The 24,281-nt window shown below is 37.3% G+C and overlaps 1 protein-coding gene across 3 annotated transcripts in view; it reads right to left on the bottom strand.

Moving 5' to 3' along the window:
- Positions 1-7,272: 7,272 nt before the first annotated feature.
- The window catches only part of COMMD10 (COMM domain containing 10), a 197,763-nt gene continuing 180,754 nt past the window's right edge, over positions 7,273-24,281 (bottom strand). For all 3 annotated transcript variants that reach the window (XR_016038056.1, XM_055431441.2, XM_055431442.2), the window contains 2 exons: positions 8,083-8,142; positions 7,273-7,335 (listed from right to left, as the gene is read on the bottom strand). Coding sequence is in view for 2 of the 3 variants with exons in the window: in XM_055431441.2 (XP_055287416.1) it covers positions 7,297-7,335; positions 8,083-8,142 (99 nt within the window). In the remaining variant the exon portion in view is untranslated. The remainder of the gene's footprint in view (positions 7,336-8,082; positions 8,143-24,281) is intronic.

Genomic DNA, 24,281 nt, shown 5'->3' with positions numbered 1-24,281 from the left:
AATATTCCTCTAGGGATCCCTTAAAGATGTGTGGTATATAAGAAATGGGTGTATAACTATTTCATGTAAAGAGCCAGGTAATAAATATTATGGGCTTCCCAGGTGGTTCAGTGGTAAAGAATCCACCTGCCAAGCAGGAGATGTGGGTTCGATCCCTGGGTCGGGAAGCTCCTTTGGAGAAGGAAATGCAACCTACTCCAGTATTCTTGCCTGGGAAATTCCATGGGCAGAGGAGCCTGGTGGGCTGTAGTTCATAGGGTCACAAAAAGAGTCAGACACAAGTTAGCAACTAAACAACAAGTAAATATTATAGTCTTCCTGGGTACATGCTCTCTGTTGCAACTACTTAACTCTTCTATTGGATTGCAAAAGCAGCCATGGACTGTATTAGTATATGTAAACAAAAGAACATGACTAGTTTTAGTCATCTATTACAACATAACAAATTACTATAACATTAGAAGTTTAAATCTACATGCATTTATTATCTCACAATTACCATGGATCAGGTCCAAGGTCAGGGTCCTTCATGTAGGCTCTCACAAGGCTGCAATCACAGTCAACTGGAGTATGCTCTCATCTGGAGGCATGACTGGGAAAGAATCTACTTCCAACGAACTCCGGTTTGTTGGAGGATTTATTTTCTTGTGGCTGCAAGACTGAGGGCTTAGAGCCTCAGCTTTCTGGTGGCTGCTGGCTGTCCTCAGCACCTAGAGGTCACCTGTAGTTCCTCGCTTTGTGGTTCTGTCCAGAGCCCCTCTTACAATATGGCAGCCGGTTTATTCAAAGTTAAGAAAGGAGAAAGTCTCTAAATGAGTCTGGTATCACGACAGAATTTTATATAATGTAACAGTCACAGGCGGAGAAGGCAATGGCAAGCCACTCCAGTACTCTTGCCTAGAAAATCCCATGGATGGAGAAGCCTGGTAGGCTGCAGTCCGTGGGGTCGCTAAGGGTTGGACACGACTGAGGGACTTCACTTTCACTTTTCACTTTCACATATTGGAGAAGAAAATGGCAACCCACTCCAGTGTTCTTGCCTGGAGAATCCCAGGGATGGTGGAGCCTGGTGAGCTTCCATCTATGGGGTCACACAGAGTCGGACACGACTGAAGTGACTTAGCAGCAGCAGCAACAGTCACAGGAGTGACATCCCATTACCTTTGTCATATCTTATCGGCTAGAAGCAAGTCAACAGGTGCTGCCCACACTCAAGGGGACAGGATTAGACCTAGGTATAAATATCAAAAGACAAGGATGACTGAGAGTTTGTCCACCAGAGCTGTGTTTCAATAAAACTTTATAAAAACAAGTGGTGGGCTGGATTAGGCCCACAGGGCATAGTTTACAGACACCTGGTATAATAAATAAGGTGTAGAAGCCAATGATTAAGGTAAGAAGAGGTAAGAATTCATTGAATAGAGTTAGAGAGGAAGAATCCTCAGAGCTAGGAGAGCTATGTAAAAAGATGGTACTATCTCATAAAACACCTATTACCTTGTTATTAAAAAAAATTAAGAATGGGATAGATAGGCATTATGCTCAAATCTAGTTATCATAAGATAGAGTTGTTATTAGAACACTAATTAACTACAAAGTGAAGGGGCTTCATAGTAAGCTTTCTCCAGGTTTACTTTAATTTACACTTTACATGGAATAATTTCAACAGAAAGCCTAGTCATTTTCTTAGTGATTATGAAAATGACAGCTAACACTTATATGATTATTGTAAATCAGGAATTACGCTAAATGTTTAATTTGAAATATCTCATTTAATCTTTATAATAATTCCATGTAATTTAGATTATTATTATTCCCATCACAAAGATTAAGAAACTGAGTTAAGCAAATTAAGTAACACAAAAGGCAATAAAACTAGTATATGACTCTTACTCTGTCCTGAGGTTCTAAACACTTAAATTTTTTTGGAAGTTTAATGGGAAGTCTTTGAAGTTTTAATAAAGGGAGGTAGTGTAAATTAACATGGTTAATGTTTGTAGTGATACGGATGGAGCCAGAGTGTCATACAAAGTGAAATGAGTCAGAAAGAGAAAAATACATATTATATATTAATGCATATATATGGAATCTAGAAAAATGGCATAGATGAACCTATTTGCAGAGCAGGACTAGAGATATAGACGTAGACAATAGACATGTGGACACAAGGGTAAGGGGAGAGTGAACTGAACTAAGAGAGTTGCACTGAGATATATACTGTATGTGTACAATAGCTAGCTAGCAGGAAGCTGCTGCATAGCACAGGGAGCTCAGCTTGGAGCTCTGTGATGACCTAGAGGCATGGGACGGGATTGGAGCAGGGCCAGAAGGGAGGGTCAAGAGGGAGGGGATATATGTATATGTATAACTGGTTCACTTTGTTGTACAGCAGAAACTAACACAACATTGGAAAGCAATTATACTCCAGTAATAAGAATAATATTAGCTCCGTGTGGAGGCTGGACTGAAGTGGGGCTAGAGAAAGCAGGGTAGTCAGGGCAAAGAGGATGGTAGCCTGCAGAAGGCAGTACCCTATGGATACATGTGCAAGACATTAGGTGGCAGCAGTGGAAACAGTGGCTGACTATTTTTCTGGGCTCCAAAATCACTGCAGATGGTGATTGCAGCCATGAAATTAAAAGACGCTTACTCCTTGGAAGGAAAGTTATGACCAACCTAGACAGCATATTGAAAAACAGAGACATCACTTTGCCAACAAAGGTCCGTCTAGTCAAGGCTATGGTTTTTCCATTGGTCATGTATGGATGTGAAAGTTGGACTATAAAGAAAGCTGAGCACTGAAGAATTGATGCGTGTGAACTGTGGTATTGGAGAAGATTCTTTCAGAGTCCCTTGGACTGCAAGGAGATCCAACCAGTCAATCCTAAAAGAAATCAGTCCTGAATATTCATTGGAAGGACTGATGCTGAAGCTGAAACTCCAATACTTTGGCCACCTGATGCGAAGAGCTAACTCATTTGAAAAGACCCTGATGCTGGGAAAGATTGAGAGCAGGAGGAGAAGGGGACAACAGAGGATGAGATGGTTGGATGGCATCACCGACTCAATGGACACGGGTTTGGGTGGACTCTGGGAGTTGGTGATGGACAGGGAGACCTGCCGTGCTGCAGTTCATGGGGTCACAAAGAGTCGGACACAACTGAGCGACTGAACTGAACTGTGACAGGCTGCCTTTCTACTGAAAACCACTCCACTATTCACTTGTCATGACACTCCAACCACACTGATCTATGGTTGCTGGAATGTGCTGAGCCTTTTCCAGTCTCTGGGATTTTGCATTGGCCATTCTATCTACAATGCTTTTCACTCTATTCTGCTATGGCCTCATTCTACAGGACTCAACCCAAAACTCACTTCCTTTGAGAATCCTTCCTCGATGCCCTATATAAATCTGGTCGTATCTTTCATTTTCTCTTAAGAGAATTCAATTATTTTTCATCCCATACTTGTTCACAATTTACTACATTTTGCTTGTTTTTATACTGTCTAACACATTACACTTCAAGAAGCCAGGAAGTGTATTAGTTTTGCTCATCATTGTTAGCACAGTACCTAGAGTACACACAGTTCCTGCCACCATAGGCAGTCATATAATATCTGTTGAGGAAGGAAATAAATAAATGTCTGACTTCATTAGCTACTATGCAACTGTTTTTCACATCTCCTGATTTTAGAAGAAATTTTCCTCTTCTATTTCTCTGGAATTATCAACATAATATAATCCAAGTAATTAGTGACGCTCCAATATCCAACCCACTCTCACTCCACACTCTTCCCAAAAACCACCCCCAAATTAAAAATAATGTTGAGAATGAAATGTACAGTAGGAAGAAGGGGCTGATTAAGTTGACTTGAGGCAGGTGAATTTCATTTATTGTTGGTATGAGTATAAACTGATATGAACCTTTGGGGAAGTAATTTATCAGTATGCAAAAATTGCCTTAAAATAAATATAAATTAAAAAAACAAACACAAAGAGGGATGTGTGTGTTTACATTTACATGAGACATATGAAATGATAAAAACCAAATGTTTCCAATGAGTTAGGTGGGTACTCCTGGGGAGAGACCTTTTTTTACTCATTTAAAAAAAATATGCAATTTTATATTTACAATAAAATTTCATTAAAAGTAAATCTTCATACTTTTGGCATAATAATCCCACTTCTAGGAATTTGTATTAATAATAAAATAATGCTGATTGCAGCCATGAAATTAAAAGACGCTTACTCCTTGGAAGGAAAGTTATGACCAACCTTGATAATATATTAAAAAGCAGAGACATTACTTTGCCAACAAAGGTCCGTCTAGTCAAGGCTATGGTTTTTCCCGTGGTCATGTATGGATGTGAGAGTTGGACTGTGAAGAAAGCTGATCGCCGAAGAATTGATGCTTTTGAACTGTGGTGCTGGAAAGACTCTTGAGAGTCCCTTGGACTGCAAGGAGATCCAACCAGTCCATTCTAAGGGAGATCAATCCTGGGTGTTCATTGGAAGGACTGATGCTGAAGCTGAAACTGCAATACTTTGGACACCTCATGCGATAAGCTGACTCACTGGAAAAGACTCGGATGCTGGGAAAGGTTGGGGGCGGGAGGAGAAGGGGACGACCGAGAGAATGAGATGGCTGGATGGCATCACCGACTCTGTGGACATGAGTTTGAGTGAACTCCGGGCGTTGGTGATGGACAGGGAGGCCTGGCGTGCTGTGATTCATGGGGTCGCAGAGAGTCGGACATGACTGAGAGACTGAACTGAACTGAACTGAATGAAAAAAATGTGTTCTAGGGTTTATTTATTATGATCTTCACCAGTGAGTTCCTTAGTATTTTTTAAAATTGAAAATCATCTAAATGGCCAACACTGATAGATTGGATAATTAATTAATAATTATCCATTCAAATGAAGGACTACTTAATGATAGTAGAGAAAGATATGTGAATAGGAAAAAAAAAAATAACCTTCAATAAAATCTACTAAAATGTCATTAATGGCCATTTCTGAAAAATGAGAGTATATAACTTTAGGTTGCTCCTTTATGATTTTTTGGTGTTCCCCAATTTAAAAAATCAGATTTTCTAATCAAAGAATTTCAAATATTATTTTCAATACTTCTTTCTAACAAGTAATTATATTTTTATTCAATCCTCATGACAAGTATTCACATAAAACATGTTTATCTGCTAAGAAAGAAGGTTTTGGTTTCCACTTATCACTCTACCCACCTTATTTCTGTGAAAAAATAACACACAATAATCTTTGGGAATGATACCTTCTTCTTTACTTGTGTATCATAATAATGGTAGTGGCTGAAGAAGTAAAATTATTTGCAATTAAATATGCTTCAAGAATAATTATGTTCTTAGCTGGAATTAGACCTCCAATTACCCATTCTTCCTTCAATACCTTTGGTCAGACTTTCCTGAACTAAAATAATGGAGAGAAAACTATTTACCACTATTTTAAGCTACAATAGGAAATTTCATTATGAAGTGTCACATTTCACTTAGATACCTACACTGGGAATTAAATCGGTATCATACCAATGAAAATATCTACCTATTCATATGGTCACTGTCAGGAAGGCCTAACAAATTCAGCTTGAAATGATGGATGTCTATTTGTACATAAGAAGAAGTCTGAAAGAATATTTACCAAAATGTTTATAGCAGTCACGTACGTTCCTCTGGGGACCAGCAGAACAATTCATAAAAATATAAGACAGGTCCTGCAAGCTATATAAGGAAACAAATCCTATTACATTATAAAAGTGGCTTCTAGATACGCTATTGATGGAAGTTTGAGTTTAACAACTTTACAAATCAATCAACTATGGATAGTTACTATAAAATTTACATTCTGAAATAATACAAACACCTAATCCTTCTAAGCACCAACAACATACAAACACACATATAAATAAATAAGGGCATAAATTCCATATACTGAACATTTATTTGGGAGACATTTACAATTTGTATTACTCAGATACCTCATATAAGGACTGTGATTTAAATCCAATGGTTCTGTTTCCATTTCGTTCCGTTCCATCGCTCAGTCGTGTCTGATTCTATGCGACCCCGTGGACTGTAGCCCAGGCTTGTCCGTCCCTGGGATTCTCCAGGCAAGAATACTGGAGTGGGTTACCGTTTCCTTCTCCAGGGATCTTCCCAACCCAGGGATCGAACCCGGGTCTCCCGCATTGGAGGCAGACGCTTTAACCTCTGAGCCACCAGGGAAGCCCATAGGATATTTCTGAAATCAAATTCTTCCATGTGAAGTCATATTTGAATCTCTCTGTTGTTCTCACTTTCTCTCATTTTCTCCTCCTCTCCCATTTTCCTTCTTTACTCCCTCCCTTGCTGTCTGCCTGTCTCCCTAGAAAAAATACAGTACAGACTTTTCATTCATAAAAATTTCAAATGATTATTTTCTGCAGGCAACTATACTCACATGTATATATAGCCATAGCATAAAATACTGTGCACTTTAGTTCAACTAATTCTAAGACATAAATCTCATTGATTGAAATTAATTAACATATTTACAGAAAGAGAATATAAAAGTGTTTTAAAAATTTAAAGATATTCATTTAGCACTCATTACAATTATTTTTATTCATGATCTGAATCTGTCTCCCATGCTATGAATTATTATTAATTTGCAGTACAAAGAAAAGTACACAAAAATGTAAACTGGTATTAAATCATTACACTCAGAGAAAAAAATTAAAGCACACAGAGATGCTCATTAAAGTTGACTTATAAATTAGTACTAGCTTTCTTTAAAATTTCAAAATACAACTCATTATATTAAAGGAAAAAAATGTCATAATGTATTTAATTGAATGTGGCTACTGTCTTATGTTTATTAATGTAATTAATGACATTCTGTGTTCTAAAGTACACATTATATTTTATCCACGGATCTTCCTTAATACACCAAAGTATCATCAAGTATGTAAAAAATAAACAGGTCAGGCAATAAAGCAAAAATACGCAGTAAAAACCACATGACAGCCACTTTTGTTTCCTTTAAAACAATGTTCTTAAAACAACTACTTGCTTTTGGCACGCAGAACTAGAGAATGTATATTAGAACATCGGTACTCAGAACAATGATCTTCCTCGGCTGTTATTTGTCTAAGAAGCAATAAGCCATGTAATTTACAAGGAGAAAGCGACTGAATCCTTCAGAAAACACAACCTGGCAGTTAATCTTCAAAGCAAAATAAGGAGGTGGCAGAAGTGTGATAGAGAAACCAGTCTTCAAGAACATCATGTAAGGGAATCCAGCTGTGCTTGTATGGTCTCTAGCTGTTTACAGAGACAAAAAAAAAAGAGAGAGAGAGAGAGTTGATGAAGGGAGAGAAATTCATATGAAGTGTTGTTTAGAAACATGCAAATGAAGGAAAAGAATGCAACTGGTAGCTCTGCATTTTAAATCCACTCACAGAGCAATAAATATACCACTTAGAAAATTTTTCTTTTTATGTGAAGCTATTAGAATTCCAGCTTGCTAAGTTTTCGAATATGTAAAGAAGGATTTCTAAATACTATTGTTTAAAATGCACCTAGCTGTTTTATTTTAAATGATCACTACATAAGATTTGTAAGGGCCAGGGGAGGGTGGCAGAGGGAACAGTGCATTTTCCTGGGTTACAAAAATCAGCATTTAAAAAGAAACATGAAATATTCTCAAAGATAAATCTTTACAGGCCTGGTATGTTCCTTTACCCTTGGGCCAAGAAATTAAAATATTTAACATTATCTAAGGGCCAGTGTGGCTAGATACTACACAGTTTATTACTTAATGCTTTACATTAAAACAACAATCGTGTTGCTTTAATTAAAACCATATCCATTTTCTTCCTAATTTAGTCTGTCAGATCCTCTTCATCTCAGCCATGCTTCCTACTGTGAAACATAAGGTATTCACAAGGGAAGTTTAAGGAACTCAAGCTCCACTGCTCCATAATAGGGCATTTAAAAATAAGAATTCATGAAGTGGAGGAAACATTGTGAAAAACCCCCATATAGGAAATTATTGAAAAAACTACATACCTTGTTATAGAAATCAAACAATTCCTTGTGACTGAATTCCACAAGAACTTTCTGCAGGCTCTGTAAAGAAAAGAAAGGAAGGAAGGGAGAAAGAAAGAAAAAATTTAGTTTTGTACAGTTTACACTGCATTTCTTTTCTCTCCAGCTAGCCTCAGAATATGCCATATTATTCTCTGAGTGGTTTAAAAAAGGGGGAAAAAAAAATTTACCTGGTCTACTCAACCCCACTGTTCCAAGGACTCAAAAAATACATTTAATAACACTCCACTGTAACAAAAGGTTTCAACTCTACAGGGGTATCTGTTCTTTAAGTTGATTCCACAAAGGTTAACAAAATACAGGCCAACAAGGGAACACTTTCATTATCTATTTTTTTTTCAAGACAGAGATAATACATGAGATTATATTTCATCTTTCTCAGCAGTCCATTTGAAATCTGGTAAATACCATTACACAAAGACACTGGCGGCAGCATATTTGATTGAACTCATCCAGCCATTAATGCCGCACACCAGCACAGCTGCTGCCTCCAAGCATTAACTAACAGTTATGATCCTAACCTGCTGAGATGGTTACCTTTTTAAATACACAGACTCAGCAAAAGTTAACAATTAACACAACAGCTTCAAAGCTGGGATTTAAACGTGCCGTTCCTTTCCCCTCACATGCAATAGAGAACTCTTTAAGGATGCTCCAGATACCGAGTGATATTATGTATGCACACAGGATGGTGGAGTAGAGTGCAACATTTAACTCAACCCACCTCAGTCTGCTTGGGGTTGATTTTGTAAACTGAGGAAACAAACTAGCTTCTGAAAAGTGTTCCAACAGGTTTATTTTACTCAAGGTACCTTTGGGAAGTGAAAATTAATGAGCAGAGAACATCAGCAATGTGCTACCTGCTCCGACCACACTGTCGTGCTCACGTGACATAACAGGCACCATGAACTGAAGAAGTGGAAAACTTGCCAACAGACACTGATTCATGTGCTTAACTGCCCACAGTCACTGCCAACATTATATTAATTCTAAGTTTTTAGGCTCACTGTTTCTTGGTTTTACTTGTTTTAATGATTGCCATTTCTATTTAGAAAGCCAACATTTTTCAAACCAGGTCTTCTCTAGCTAACTTCAGGAGAGTCAAAGGGGCTCTGCTCAAAAATGGCACTTCCCTTTAGATGTAGCCCAAGCACACAGGCTCAAATTCCTTTCTTTGGTTTCTCTTACACACTCATATAAGTACTTAAGTTTTAAAATGAATGAAGCAGCACACTGGCTTTAAAGCTGTTCTTTTACAAATGATTTTTTTAAACTATGAATTTTTCAATCATATTAGGAAAATCAGTTGATTAATTGGCACACAACATGAAACCTCCAAAAGCTGAATCAGCATCATCCAGTGATGCCATATTTCCTCTGGCAGTTAAAGAGAGATGATAAGCCCAGGTTTACCCTAGGGAAAAGTGAAGCAAGTTCATTTCTTTACCCCCACAGCCAAAAGTTAGGAGAGACTGAGCACTGAATCAGCACGTCAACAACTGATTTGCTGTAACTTAGAGGCAGCAGCCAAGCTAGGCTCTATTTTGCTTTGCCATCTTTCAAGGTGGTATTTTCTAGTTATGTTACACTTAGGAAAGGAAAGGAAGGTAACTTAAAAAAAAAATACTTCTTAAAATAACAATATCTAAAACAATGTGTGTGTGTGTGTGTGTGTGTGCACGCGTGCGTGCGCATGAGTGTGTGTATATATAGAGAGATGTTTATTTTTATACACACACATCCATCCATAACAGTAGACTCTAAGTACCCTTGGGATACTGGATTCAGGACTTGCTGTGTACACCAAATTTTGTGGATGAGGTCCCATAACTGTCCCTACAGGTCTGTGGCTCCCAATCTTAGATTCAAACACCTGCAGATGATATAGTGCCACAGCATTTATTGAAAAAAATCCACATGTAAGTGGATACATGTGGATTTTTTTCATCTGCACAGTTCAAACCTGCATTGTTCAAAAGTCAACTAAATTGAGCATCTCGCCTTACTGAAATAGCCCCAAGAAGGAAAAGAACTGATACCTTGATATAAAACTCCCTATGTTTGGCATAATAACTGGTCGCTATTACTGTGATCATTTCCCATTCAGCACACAATGACTTAGAGAAGACCATGAGAATATGAAACAGTGAGGGAATGGTTTTGTTTCATGTCTATATGTAAGGAGAATTATCCTAGATTTTGAGAATCTATGTTTACCAAAGGGGTAGCCAGGGGCAGTGGTTAAAAGTTTTAGGGAAATAAGGATGAAGAAGAGATGTGTAGAATAAAAAGGAAAGGGGGTGGGGCTGGCCAGGGTCCAATTTCCCACTATGTCATGTTCTATCTAACAGGGAACCCCACAGAGTCCAAGAATATTAAAGGCAAAACTGACCTTTCGGGACATTACAGAAGTACTTTACTGAGAAAAAAGTAAAGATCACGTTTCATTTAACAGTTTGGTAGCTTTATTTATGACTTTAAGTTTAGAATGAACGATGGCCTCCCTTTTTACTCTTCCTTCAGGTCCCACAAATATTATGAGTACACCTGATCAAAATCTTTCCTGGGATTACACAATTTTTAAGAAGAAAACACACACTTGAGCTTTCCTTGAGAATATAGCCAGAAAGTCACAAATTTGCTTATCAAATGAGAATCAACTCTTTAATTTCATTGTTTACTCTTCAGAAAATGTACAGAAGGTTCAAATCATTATGTTGTACACTGCAAACCAATACTATGTTATGTAAATTATACCTCAATTTTTTTTAAAAAGTCACATGGGTGGTAGCATTTGGCTGGAGAGAAGGAGCAAATCATCAGGAGACCCTTAGAGGCCAAATTTGATTTAGCCAGTGTGAATGATCCGAAAGCCTGGCCAGTGATGGAATGCAAAGACTGGGGGAGAGGGACAAATAATTAGGAACAGCCTTTTTCTTGGGAGGTTTCCTGGCAGTTCTCCTAGTTGAAACACTACTCATAGGCAGTCTGGACTGACAGGCTTGATCTGATTTAAAAAAAAAAAAAAAAAAGAGCAACAAGAAGACTTGAATAGGCACTTGTCAGAAGAAGATATCCAAACAGAGAAAAACATGAAAATATATGTTGAAAGGGATAAAAATTAAGTATAACTATCTTGCAAACTTATCTGGAATTATCTACTAAAGCTGAATATTTATATATATCCTATGACCCAGAAATTCAGTCCTAAATATTAATATTGAGCTCAATAGAAATATACACATTTGGGCACCACGAGATAGATGCAAGAATAGTGACAGCATTATGATTCAAAAGAACCAAAATTAGAAGTAATAAAAATTTGTTTCAACAGAAGAATTTATAAGTAAATTATAGTACAGGAATACAATGGAATGTTATTCAGACAGGACAACAAACTACCGCCAAATACAGTATCATGCATGACTCTAACAAAACTCCTAATGTTGAATATGGGCACAGAAGAACATGTGTGACTAATTTCATGCATAAGAAGATTCTAAAAAAACAACAGAAAAGGTTTTAGAGACACTTAGGTGGTAAAACTGTAATGAAGCAACAAAAATATTATTGAAGTATCACAACACTGATCACCTCTGGGTGACTCAACAGAGGAGGCAGTAACTGGGAGAAAGCATAGGAGAGGCTTCTCATTTCTTCTGATTATTATTATTATAAATTAGGCAATAATTATTTATTGATCTTGGTGTCAGATATAAGGGTGTCTCCTTTTTTTGACAAATTACTGTGCTATTTTTCTGCATGTGTGCTATATTTTACCAATTAAAAAAAAAGAAAGCACTGTTAGGTGTTAAATTCATGCATTTTTATTCAATAAGTTTTTATTAAAGGCGTAAAAAGCCTGTTCTAGGTACTACATAAATAGAAAGAAGCAATAGAAATCAAAATCCTTCACATTCTAGTTGAAGAAAGCAGACAATAAACAAGAAATGTAATAAAAACAATAACAAAAACAATAATAAAACTATCACCATAATTTACAACATACATATAGAAATGTTTGTTGATGATAAGCGCTGGGAAGAAAAAGCAAGATGTGTGTCTGGGGGTAGGTAGGTGGAGATTCAAGGTTAGGTGGTCAAAAAGGGTCTCAGAGGGATGATGACATTGAAGATTTAACAGAAGATTCTATCCCATGGAATAGGAGAAAATATTCATGAATTGCTATCTAATATATGAATATGATACCCAGAATATATAAAGAAATCCTATAATTCAACAATAAAAAGATAAACCCCTGTGGGTGGGTCCTTCCAATATGACTCCTGTCCTTATAAGAAGAGATGAGGATACAGACACAGAAAGGAAGGACTCTATGAAGACAATGGAGGAAGATGGCCGTCTATAAGCCAAAGAGTGAGGCCTTAGAAGAAATTAATCTTGAGGACACTTCAATCTCAAAATTCTAGCCTCCAGAACCGTGGGGAAATAAACTCCGTTATTATAAGCCACCCAGTCTAAGGTACTGTTATGGCAGCCCTAGCAAACTAATACAGGCCCCATCGTCTCTTCTGGGATGAAAAGAAGAGAAGATCTTTAGTCTAAGAGCAATGGAAAGTCATTGGAGAATTTTAAGGATGATGTAACTCTATTTACATATTAGCAACTCCGGCTTTTATTTGTAAATGGATTAGAGCTGGACAAACTAGATGTGGAGAATCAGCTAGGAGGTTTTATTGCATTCATCTAGGCAAAGATAGTGATGGCAGCAGTGATAGAGAAAAGTGAAAAAAATTTTTTAATGGTTTAGAGGTAGAAGAGATGGTGTTCAGGAACAGTTCTGGGTTGGGGAAGGAGGTGAAGGAATAGGAGGAGTCAGAATGACTCTCAGGTTTCCAGCAAGAGAAACTGACGGATGCAACTGAGATAGGACTCTATAGAGGAGCAGATTTGAAGCAAGGGAGACTCAAAAGTGCAGTTTCAGACACAGCTAGTTTGATATGTCTTGATATTTCCCCAAAAATATGTGAAATAAGCCTGGGAAGCCAGAAAAATAAATTAGCTAAGAGATACACACTTGGGAGTTACTGATATATTGCTATTTAAAACTGAATAAGACTGCCCAGGAGAAGAAAGCAGTATGAACAGGGAGGGCAGTCTGGGACTGACACCTTCAGATATTTAGGGTAGGTAGGTGTTCCATGGCAAGCCACTCCAGTACTCTTGCCTAGAAAATCCCATGGATGGAGGAGCCTGGTAGGCTGCAGTCCCTGGGGTCGCTAAGGGTCGGACACGACTGAGCGACTTCACTTTCACTTTTCACTTTCACACATTGGAGAAGGAAATGGCAACCCACTCCAGTGTTCTTGCCTGGAGAATCCCAGGGACGGGGGACCCTGGTGGGCTTCTGTCTATGGGGTCACACAGAGTCGGACACGACTGATGTGACGCAGCAGCAGCAGCAGCAGCAGGTGTTCCATAAATGATGATTATCACCAAGTTCATAAATGTTTTTTGCGTGGCACGTGAAACTGGAGCTATTTATTACATGAATCCAAATAATTTAGTAAACTGGCACACAGGCCATAAAACTGGGTGGCCTGCCTTCAGTGTTCCAGTAAGACTCATTAAAGTCACTAATATTGTTAACTAAATATATACAGACTAGAAGATTTACTCTCTTTCTTCTGCTTAATATATACAAGAATATAACCAAGAGCCCATTTAGGAAATGCATGACTTATGTTGTCTAAGCTGGTCTCATGCATTAACACCAAAAAGACTTTCCGCACCCTATCTGAAAACACTGCAAAGTGAAAATAAAGGTGCAAAGACGGACATTCTGCCGATTTCTGAAAAGAGAAGGAAAATATATTTGTTCACCTATTTCCTTTATTTTTGATTTGTAATCCTGTCTATGAGTACCTAGATAACGTTGCATATACCCATTAGCAAAATTCCCATGGAAATACAATTTAGTAAGGTCTTCAGAGAGGTCTAACTTGATGGAAGCTGACAGTAAAAATATCATTTGCTTTCCCATTAACTAGAAATTAGGAACATATACATATATTTCAAGACAGAAATGCATTAGTCTCATCACAAATTATCTAACAGAATAACCTCTAAATAATAGACATAAACTAGATAAGAATTAAACCAAACTTACATTGCTTAGCTTTTAAAATTAAGTAGGACATCAGAATTAGAAACCATGCAATTATATTTATACCTAGAAAATCAGGAGTAGAGGATTCCAATAAAAGAAATACTACTAATCTCTTGTCTTAGTTAAACCTAAAAATAATTTGCTAGGTACTTAAAGAAAATTTTCTCCTTTTCAGTTACAGAAATGGACAGACATAAAATTTAAATAATATTTCAAATTCCACTGAGTGGTTTATAAAATAAAAATCATTAGATACCACTATTTAAATAAATATATCTATAAATTATATTATCTAAAACTATATACAGTTACAGGTCACTGTAAAAATATTTCAGTGTCTCTTATTATTTGCTGACTCTCTACACTATTACTGAATAGTCAGTGTAATTCTACTCATATATATGAGCATCAACCATTTCTACCACCCATAATATTCAGTAATTCAATAAACATTTAACCAGTACTGATGCTGACTGGTTTTTCCAGTGGTCATGTATGGATGTGAGTGTTGGACTGTGAAGAAAGCTGAGCGCCAAAGAATTGATGCTTTTGGACTGTGGTGTTGGAGAAGACTCTTGAGAGTCCCTTGGACTGCAAGGAGGTCCAACCAGTCCATCCTAAAGGAGATCAGTCCTGGGTGTTCATTGGAAGGACTGATGCTAAAGCTGAAACTTCAATACTTTGGCCACCTCATGCAAAGAGTTGACTCACTGGAAAAGACCCTGATGCTGGGAGGGATTGGGGGCAGGAAGAGAAGGGGACGACAGAGAATGAGATGGCTGGATGGCATCACCAACTCGATGGACATGAGTTTGAGTGTACTCCGGGAGCTGGTGATGGACAGGGAGGCCTGGCGTGCTGCAATTCATGGGTCGCAAAGAGTCGGACACAACTGAGCAACTGAACTGAAGTGAACTGAACTGATGCAGAAATGGATAAGCCATTGGAAGGAGTACACTCTTAACCAAAGAAAGATCCTTTTCTAGGTAGGCAGGTTGTCCTTTACAGCTAAGCTTCCAACTATAAGAATGTACATAGAATAGTGAGAAAAAAGGGATTCTCTATCCATTATCAGATCAATGGAATTAATCCTGGCAACATAAGGGGTAATACATGTTACAATCAGCTTGATTCAGAGGATGCCAGCTTGAAAAGGTGCAAGTAAAACATTCCAGGTAGAGGGAAAGAGCAAATTTCCATTCTTCTGCAAGGTGGTTGAACTACACAATTGCCCAAAGTTCTTATCAATTCTATGACTTAAGGATGCTGACAGGCAACCTCTATAAACAAAGTCAACCGGGGAACTGAGGTAGAGGACAACAAAATGTCAGTAAGAAAAAGCTTTAGCAGTAACCTAACTCAACCATCTTATTTAAGAGATGAGAAAACTAGTCTCACAAAGTTGAAGTAACTCATGTAAAGCACACAGCACTGGAACTAGCCATTGTTCTTTCCACTACATTATGGTACAAGATAAAATAGCACTTTCATCTGCATATCAAGCTAACTTATAGAAAAAGATTTCTCCCCATGAATTTACACAATTATTTCCCTTCCCTAATTCATTATATACAGAAATACATGAATACTCTACTGAGGGTAAATAAATAGTTCAATAAACATGGCTGATAAGGTGCCAAGTAAGAGATGTAAAATGTGAGGTTAAGATCTTAAATTTCTCAAAAATTTCCAGAAAAAAAACAAGCAACTCTTTGTCTCTGTTATATTATTTTTTTTAATCTATTGTGAAAATTTCACAAAGTTAGCATAATTGCCATGCTTAAAATTCTAATTCCAAACATACAAACCATGTTAGCCCAACAAATATAATACATCATACAGAGAAACACAGCAAGAAAAATTACTACTTTCACCTGCATAAGGAGCTGATTTCTGTTGCTCACTCAAGCCCAGTGATTTCAGAGTCTCTTCATTAAAATACTGCCCAGCCTAGCAGGATCCAAAATCTCACAGGCATTGGCCCCGCTGCTTGTGGAGGGCAGTGGGCAAACTGAAAACTCTGAGCTTGTATCAAAGTTTGACAGAAGTTATAAAAGGAGAACTGTGACAAACATGGAATCCAAGCCACGAACAGCATTTCCCTAGGGTCAAACCAACCAAATTATAACTTGTCTTCTTCCAATCTTTGCAACGTAAAGTGTGACAAAATGCTTATCTGTTTAGGAATAATAGCAGTATATAAACAGCAAAAGCAAATTTGAAGATCATGAGCATGGCATTCAAGACTTCCACGACCTTCCCCATGACTCCACCTCGGGCCTCATCTCCTAACATCGTCCTCATACACTGCATGCACCAGCAGTAGCTGTTAGCATTCTGCATGCTTCAGGTCTTTGTTCATGGTGTTCCCTGTCTTCTCCCAATAATGATCCCAATAGCAGCTATTTCATTTGGCTAGATTCTTTAATACTCAGCTCAGTTGACACTGCAGCACCCTATGCATATTTCTATCTTTCCTTTCCCTATTTTATTTTAAAGGGTATCCCACGTGTCTCAGTAGTAAAGAATCTACCTGCCAAGGCAGGAGATGTGGGTTTGATCTCTTGGTTGTGAAGATCTCCTGGAGAAGGGACTGGCAACCCACTCCAGTATTCTTGCCTGGGAAATACCATGGACAGAGGAGCCTGACAGGCTACAGTCCCTGGGGTCACGAAAGAGTTGGATACAACTTAGCAACTAAAACAATTCTTTTAACTCTTTTATTTTGTATTGAAGTACAGTCAATTAACAATGTTGTGACAGTTTCCGGTGGACAGCAAAGGGACTCAGCCCTACATATATATGTATCTGTTATTGTTGTTTAGTTGCTAAGTCATGCCCAACTCTTTTGCAACTCCATGGGGTGTAGCAAACCAGGCTCCTCTGTCCATGGGATCTCCTAGGTGAGAAAATTAGATTGGGTTGCCATTTCCTTCTCCAGGGGATCTGCCCAACCAGGGACTGAACCCACATCTCGTGCTTGGCAGGCATATCCTTTACCACTGAGCCACCTGGGAAGCCCACACATGTATCTATTCTCCAACAAACACCCCTCCCATTGTATGAAATTACTTACATTTGTATTGAGTTGGCCAAAAAGTTTGTTCAGATTTTTCTGTTATCTTACAGGAAAACCTTTAAGAACTTTTTGGCCAATCAAATACCATTGATGGTAGGCTGTTCAAGAGAAGGGCTTGCCTTTATTTGCATCTAAAAACTTAGTACAGTACTTGATCATAGTACTTAATAATTTAATAGATGTTTATTAAGCTTAATTTTGAGAAGGGGAGGTTGCTAAATTTAAATATGTTCCCTTTCACCCACTGGGAGTGGGAAATAATATATATGGAAGGTATCAAAATAAATGGATTTTGTCTAACTGACGACAATGTTTTCAAAGTATTCTACAGTGTTTGTCCCCCATGCTGACAGTAGTTTTACAGGTCTTATAACTCTCCCATACCAGTAAATATGTGGACCAAGTAGTACAATAATCAAATTCTAAGTACTGGTTCTCCAGTTAGCTTGAAAAATGGCCTCTCATACTTGAAGGCCTCTTGCTCAAACAAGTGAAAGCTGAAGATATGAGATTTTGTAAATACATACTCAGCTAAAAACACAGTAGTTGTGGCTCTCAACGTAACAATAAACCATTTTTGGTCAGAAACTTTTGTTCAATATAAAAATCAAGTAAAATACATATGAAATATTGTCATTAAATGTTTAATCAGGGATATATACTGCAGCTTTTAGAACATTTACTTTGTTATCTGTATATGCTCTCTTCATTCTGGCTAAAATATTATTTTATTCTTGTGCAGACAAAACAATATGCTTGGCAATCATATCATCACCATATTTTCTCTCCTCTTAAAAATTAACAATGTGCTATGCCTGAGCAGATCACAAACTTGGAACCAATCAAAATGTGGCTCCTGTAGTATTCATTAACTATAATTTATTATGTGTATGCTGATATGTCACTATGATTTTCAGCTTTGGTATTGAAATATTTAGCTACGGTTGCTGAATATAATCAGCAAGATAAGAGGTTTTGAATATGATTACATGAAGCTTCTTAAATATAGTAAGAAATTATGTTAAGAAGAGCACTGATAGCAAAAAATGGAGTTTTTTTCCTGTAATAAATATTATAGGTGATGTTATCTTTTTCTGAAAATTCTACTTTATTCTAAGTACTTATCTGATTACTAAAGCATTATCACTACAGATTTAGGAGTAGTTATATTACTTAATTTCTCAAAACATATGTTAGCATCCTAGCTGAGGGATTCCGGGTAAACTAGATACCAAATGGAAATCATATTATGTTTTCAATGTGTAGTTTTAAAGACTATGAGCTCAGTATCCAAGTCTGGGTTTCTCCTTTGTTCATAAAGTCACTTTACCATACCAAGAGTAAATTCACAGAAATCTGGATGGTGCAGTGTACTTTCAGCAGCTACTGCACACTTTGCATCCTAAATTAAGCAACCTAACGTAATTCACAGTGCTAAAAAAAAAAAAAAAAGCAATTAAAAACATATGTTGGTTTAATTTTTTTTCCATCTCATACTGTCAGGTCAGTTGTCAAGGTTTTAAAAAAGAGCCAATATGTGCATCTAAATGAGCATTAATTTCACAATTTTAGTTACAATTTACAGTTCTTACCAGCTAATTGGAAACTCTGTGTCTGCATAATAAAAAGTATAAGTTTCAACATTTGTTTCATGTTATGAAGGGCACTGGATTCATCATGTAAGGGGCATCTGAAAACCTATTGTTAACCTGCAGCATAATAATAGGAAACCCACTATATCACCCTCAAATGTGGGCCCAAAACCCTAAAGACAGGCAGGCACAGTAACTAATTTGATTATGAGGTTAATTTAAGGCAATAACCATCTAGAAGAAATTGTGAACTTGTAATCATGTTGTTCCATTACAAATTTTTAACTTGTAATGCTGACAGATGAAGACTGAGCTGATTTTTTTCCCATCCACATTAGTTCCCTGCTAACCTAATTACCTGATTATAATTTGCAAATTCCTCTTGGAATCATCAAATGAACTAATAATGCATATTCTTAAAACGATTAAATGCTTCTAACAAGCTGGTATTTTTCTAAAATCCTGAGTATATCTAGAGTTCATAAATAAGATTTTCATTTTACATTTAAAATGTAGTGTCTGGGGGTTATTACTATGAATTCAAAATAGATAGCACTGGGAGATTGTTAAGTCTGTACTATGGTACTTGAGTAAAGGGTGGAATGTGAGCTTAATTTTTAACTTAGGAAAAATAACATTGGAGAATTTAACTTATAGTCTTTTAACAGCCTTATGGAGATCATCATACATCATTTTTTATGTGTTCAGTCACCCAGTCATGTCCAACTCTTTGCAACCCCATGGACTGCAGCACTCCAGGCCTCCCTGTCCCTCACCATCTCACGGAGTTTGCCCAAGTTCATGTCCATTGCATCAGTGATGCCATCCAGCCATCTCATCCTCTGACGCCCTCTTCTCCTTCTACCCTCAATCTTTCCCAGCATCAGGGACTTTTCCAATAAGTTGGCTGTTTGCTTCAGGTGACCAAAATACTGCAGCTGCAGCTTCAGCATCAGTCCTTTCAATGAGTATTCATGGCTGATTTCCTTTAAGATTGACTGGTTTGACCTCCTTGCTGTCCAAGAGATTCTCAAACACCATTCAATGCACCCATTTAAAGTGTACAATCCGTTGGTTTTTAGTATATTCATAGAACTATGCAACTACCACAATTAATTATAGAGCCTTTTCATCACTCCAAAAGGAAGCCATGGGCCCTTTAGCTATTATCTACCAACCCTCCCTCCTAACCCCTTGTCCCAACAGCAATCTACTCTCTCTGCCTATAGACTGCCTATTTTGGAAACAATATAAAATATAAACAGATCCCTAATGCACGCTAATATTTAAGAAATTGGCTATTATTAAAAAAAGTAGAGCTTTGCAAAAACAAAACCTGACAAATGTCTTGAGAGGTAGGATAAAAACTCAAAAACTGCTAACATGGACCCTAAAGAAAGATAAAAGAGTTTTAAGAAGGAGCAATTCAAGTGTCAAAGGCTCCCCAAACCCAACTGAGAAAAGGACTAGGAAGTTTTTATTTTAGACTCAGTGATAAGGAATACTGACACTGGCCAAAGTATTTTTGGTGTTTTGGTAAGAAGAAGCCAACACCAGTGGAATAAAGAGGTACATAGAAAATGAAGAATTCAAATGAACGTAGACCAGGGGTTGGTAAACTATAGTCCACAGGCTAAATGCGGTTTGCTGTCAGTGTTTATAAATAAAGATTTATTGGAACACAGCCACACTCATTTGTTTATGTACGGTTTATGTACGGTCTGTGGTTGTGTTTAAAAAATATTTACTATTTGGCCCTTTTCAGAAAAGATGTTTGCCAATTCCTATTGTACACGAATGCCTCAAATTATTAGCTCTACTTAACAAAAGTGACCTAATAAGCATTCATATTCCAAATTATGTTCACTATTACTAGTTTGAAAGGACCTGTTGTTTGTATGTTAGTAGAAGAAAGTAAAATCAGCTGTATTGAATAAAGGATAAATACTCATTTTAAGGATGAAATTTCAGGCCCTCTTCACTACCATTTGATGCACTGCTGTTTTATAGGAAAAGCTAGAGACAGCTACAGAAGCTGTTAGATCATCTCTTTGGAATAAACAGAATATGTCACTTAGCAGCTCCTATTTATATAAAATTTCAAACAACAGTAAGATCTCATACCATGCAAACTTCTTTAAGAGAAGAAAAATGTGATTTTAAAATTGGTAGTTTTGAAAAAGTAAATTGTGCCTCCAGGTTTATCCTTTTTCTAAATTTGATTAATAAAAAATGTTTTGAATGATTATTTCCAAGCATTTTAATGAATTATATATTCATATAAAGTCTATAAAAATGTGCTTGCATGTCAATTTTAAAACTCTATAGTTTATCTACAAAGAGAAATAAAAAGCCAAAGGTTTGACTCTGAAACGTTAAAACTGGACTGTTCGGCTCTTGCCTGTTACATGTGATGTTTGCCTGAAATGATTCATGACATGATAAAGCTGTACAGTCTGGTTTAACATTTTGTATCTGTTGATGATTAGAGAAGCTATATGCCTCTGAAGCCTAGTCATTAATGTTAATGAGCTTTGTGACCTAGGCCAAGTCAATAAAACAAAACTTTAAATAACCTATTAAAAAGTTCTCAATAATAACTGTGAACCCAAAACCGCTTTATATAATTTTTAGCATTTTACAGTTCTAGAAAATAAACAGGGGTTTCAAAGACATTTCCTAACCTGGATGAGAAAAAAATGACAGAATGCTAAGAGTATCCATCAAATATCACTTTTTTTAATGACAGGTCACATAGAACTGCTTCAAAAATCACAGATTAACGGAACTGGGAATTAAGCCATAGATTATTCCATAGGTGACTGGAACACAACTTTATTTAAGAACAGGTTAAATTTTGTATAGCTCCAAAGTGATAAGGGCCTTAAGATAATGGGGCTTAAGAAGTATCACTACAAACAAAGCTAGTGGAGGTGATAAAATCCCAGTTGAGCTATTGCAAATCCTGAAAGATGATGCTGTGAAAGTGCTGCACTCAATATGCCAGCAAATTTTGAAAACTCAGCAATGGCCACAGGACTGGAAGAGGTCAGTTTTCATTCCAATCTCAAAGAAAGGCAATGCCAAAGAATGCTCAAACTACTGCACAATTGCACTCATCTTACACACTAGCAAAGTAATGCTCAAAACTCTCCAAGCCAGGCTTCAACAGTACATGAACCGTGTACTTCCAGATGTTCAAGCTGGACTTAGAAAAGGTAGAGTAAACAGAGATCAAATTGCTAACATCTGGTTAGATCATCAAAAAAGCAAGAGAGTTCCAGGAAAACATCTACTCCTACTTTATTGACTACACAAAAGCCTTTGACTGTGTGGATCACAACAAACTTTGGAAAATTCTTCAAGAGATGGGAATACCAGACCACCTTATGAGACTCCTGAGAAATCTGTATGCAGGTCAAGAAACAACAGTTAGAACTGGACATGTAACAACAAACTGGTTCCAAATTGGGAAAGGACTACATCAAGGCTGTATATTGTCACCCTGTTTACTCAACTTCTATGCAGAGTACATCATGAGAAACGCTGGGCTGGAAGAAGCACAAGCTGGAATCAAGATTGCCAGGAGAAATATCAATAACCTCAGATATGCAGATGACACCACCCTTATGGCAGAAAGTGAAGAAGAACTAGAAAGCCTCTTGATGAAAGTGAAAGAGGAGAGTGAAAAGTTGGCTTAAAGCTCAACATTCAAAAAAATAAGATCATGGCATCTGGTCCCATCATTTCATGGCAAACAGATGGGGAAACAATGAAAACAGAGAAAGACTTTATTTTGGCGGGCTGCAAATGGTGACTGCAGCCATGAAATTAAAAAATGCTTGCTCCTTGGAAGAAAAGCTATGACCAACCTAGACAGCATATTAAAAAGTAGAGACATAACTTTGCCAACAAAGGTCTATCTAGTCAAAGCTATGTTTTTCCCAGTAGTCACGTATGGATATAAGAGTTGAACCATAAAGAAAGTTGAGCACTAAAGAATTGATGCTTTTGAACTGTGGTGTTAGGGAAGACTCTTGAGAGTCCCTTGGGCTGCAAGGAGATCCAACCAGTCAATCCTAAAGGAAATCAGTCCTGAATACTCATTGGAAGGACTGATAATGAAGCTGAAGCTCCAATTCTTTGGCTACCTGACGTGAAGAAAGGACTCATTGGAAAAGACCCTGATGCTGGGAAAGATTGAGGGCAGGAAGAGAAGAGGATGACAGAGGATGAGATGGTTGGATGGCATCACTGACTCAATGGATGTGAATGTGAGCAAGCTCTGGGAGCTGGTGATGGACAGGGAGGCCTCACATGCTGCAGTTCATAGGGTCACAAAGAGTCGAACATGACTGAGCGACTAAACTCAACTAAACTGAAAGTGATAACAAGTGATTTTCACTTTCAAGTCAGCTCTAACAAATACAAAATCAATAAGGCTGGTGGGATTTACCCAAGAGCTGGGAACAAAGACCGAGTTGTGTCACGTAGTTGGAAAAAGTTAATGATTTTGTAAAAATACAGATTATTTGTGTGGAGCAATGTTACCTAAAGTGGGGTGAAACAATGGTTTAAGAGTTTCTCTTTTAGACATTTCTGGCTTAAATAAAAGTTTGCAGAAACTTGTAGAAGTAGCCAAGGACAATGCTGCAAATCAGAACTCTTCCAAACAGACAAAGGCTCCTTCGAGATGAGCCAGACTAATTGGAAAGCATATTAATGGTAACAGAGCTAATTGATGCCCTTCATAAAAGATGATCTTCCACGTGGGTGGCTTAGGATTAAGAACCACATTACTGATCATGCTCTCAGTTTGGTCTTGGTTTGAAATGGAGAGGACTTACATTTATGCAGCAAGAACTAGATGTGAGATAGGTTTTGAGTATATGAAGTACATCAGGCAGGATTAGTAATATACCTACACTTGCATTTGGGAATGCTTACCAAAATTATTATATTAAAGAAAGCAGCAACCCTTCCCCTTTCCTTCCCATTCCACAAGCCACTACTTGGTCTAAGCACCAATTTCTCAAAAATTAGAATGCCGTATTTGCATTACTTCTTGGCCTTTTGGTTAAGATCAAGTGTAGAATGTTGAATTTGCATAAATTTTTTTCTTCAATCTCATCATTCTCTAGATCATGCTAAATACAGATGCCATATTCAGTTTTTTAAAGTGCCACTTTTATCAAGCTGCTCTTCTAATAAAAATGATCAGTATCTCCCTCATTACCAACACTTAAATTCTACCTTTTTTCGACTAGAAATCAAAGCTCTCCATAAACTTCTCCCAGTATACCTTTTCCTTTCTAACTATGAAATATTTAAAATATTAAAAATTTACAGGGGCTAGCAG

Source organism: Moschus berezovskii, chromosome 8 (assembly GCF_049115385.1).
Source record: "Moschus berezovskii isolate FMDL1 chromosome 8, NW_MosBer_1.0, whole genome shotgun sequence".
Classification (NCBI taxonomy): Eukaryota; Metazoa; Chordata; class Mammalia; order Artiodactyla; family Moschidae; genus Moschus; species Moschus berezovskii.
The sequence above is the reverse complement of the archived record's forward strand: the minus strand, read 5'-3'. Positions and strand labels throughout refer to the sequence as shown.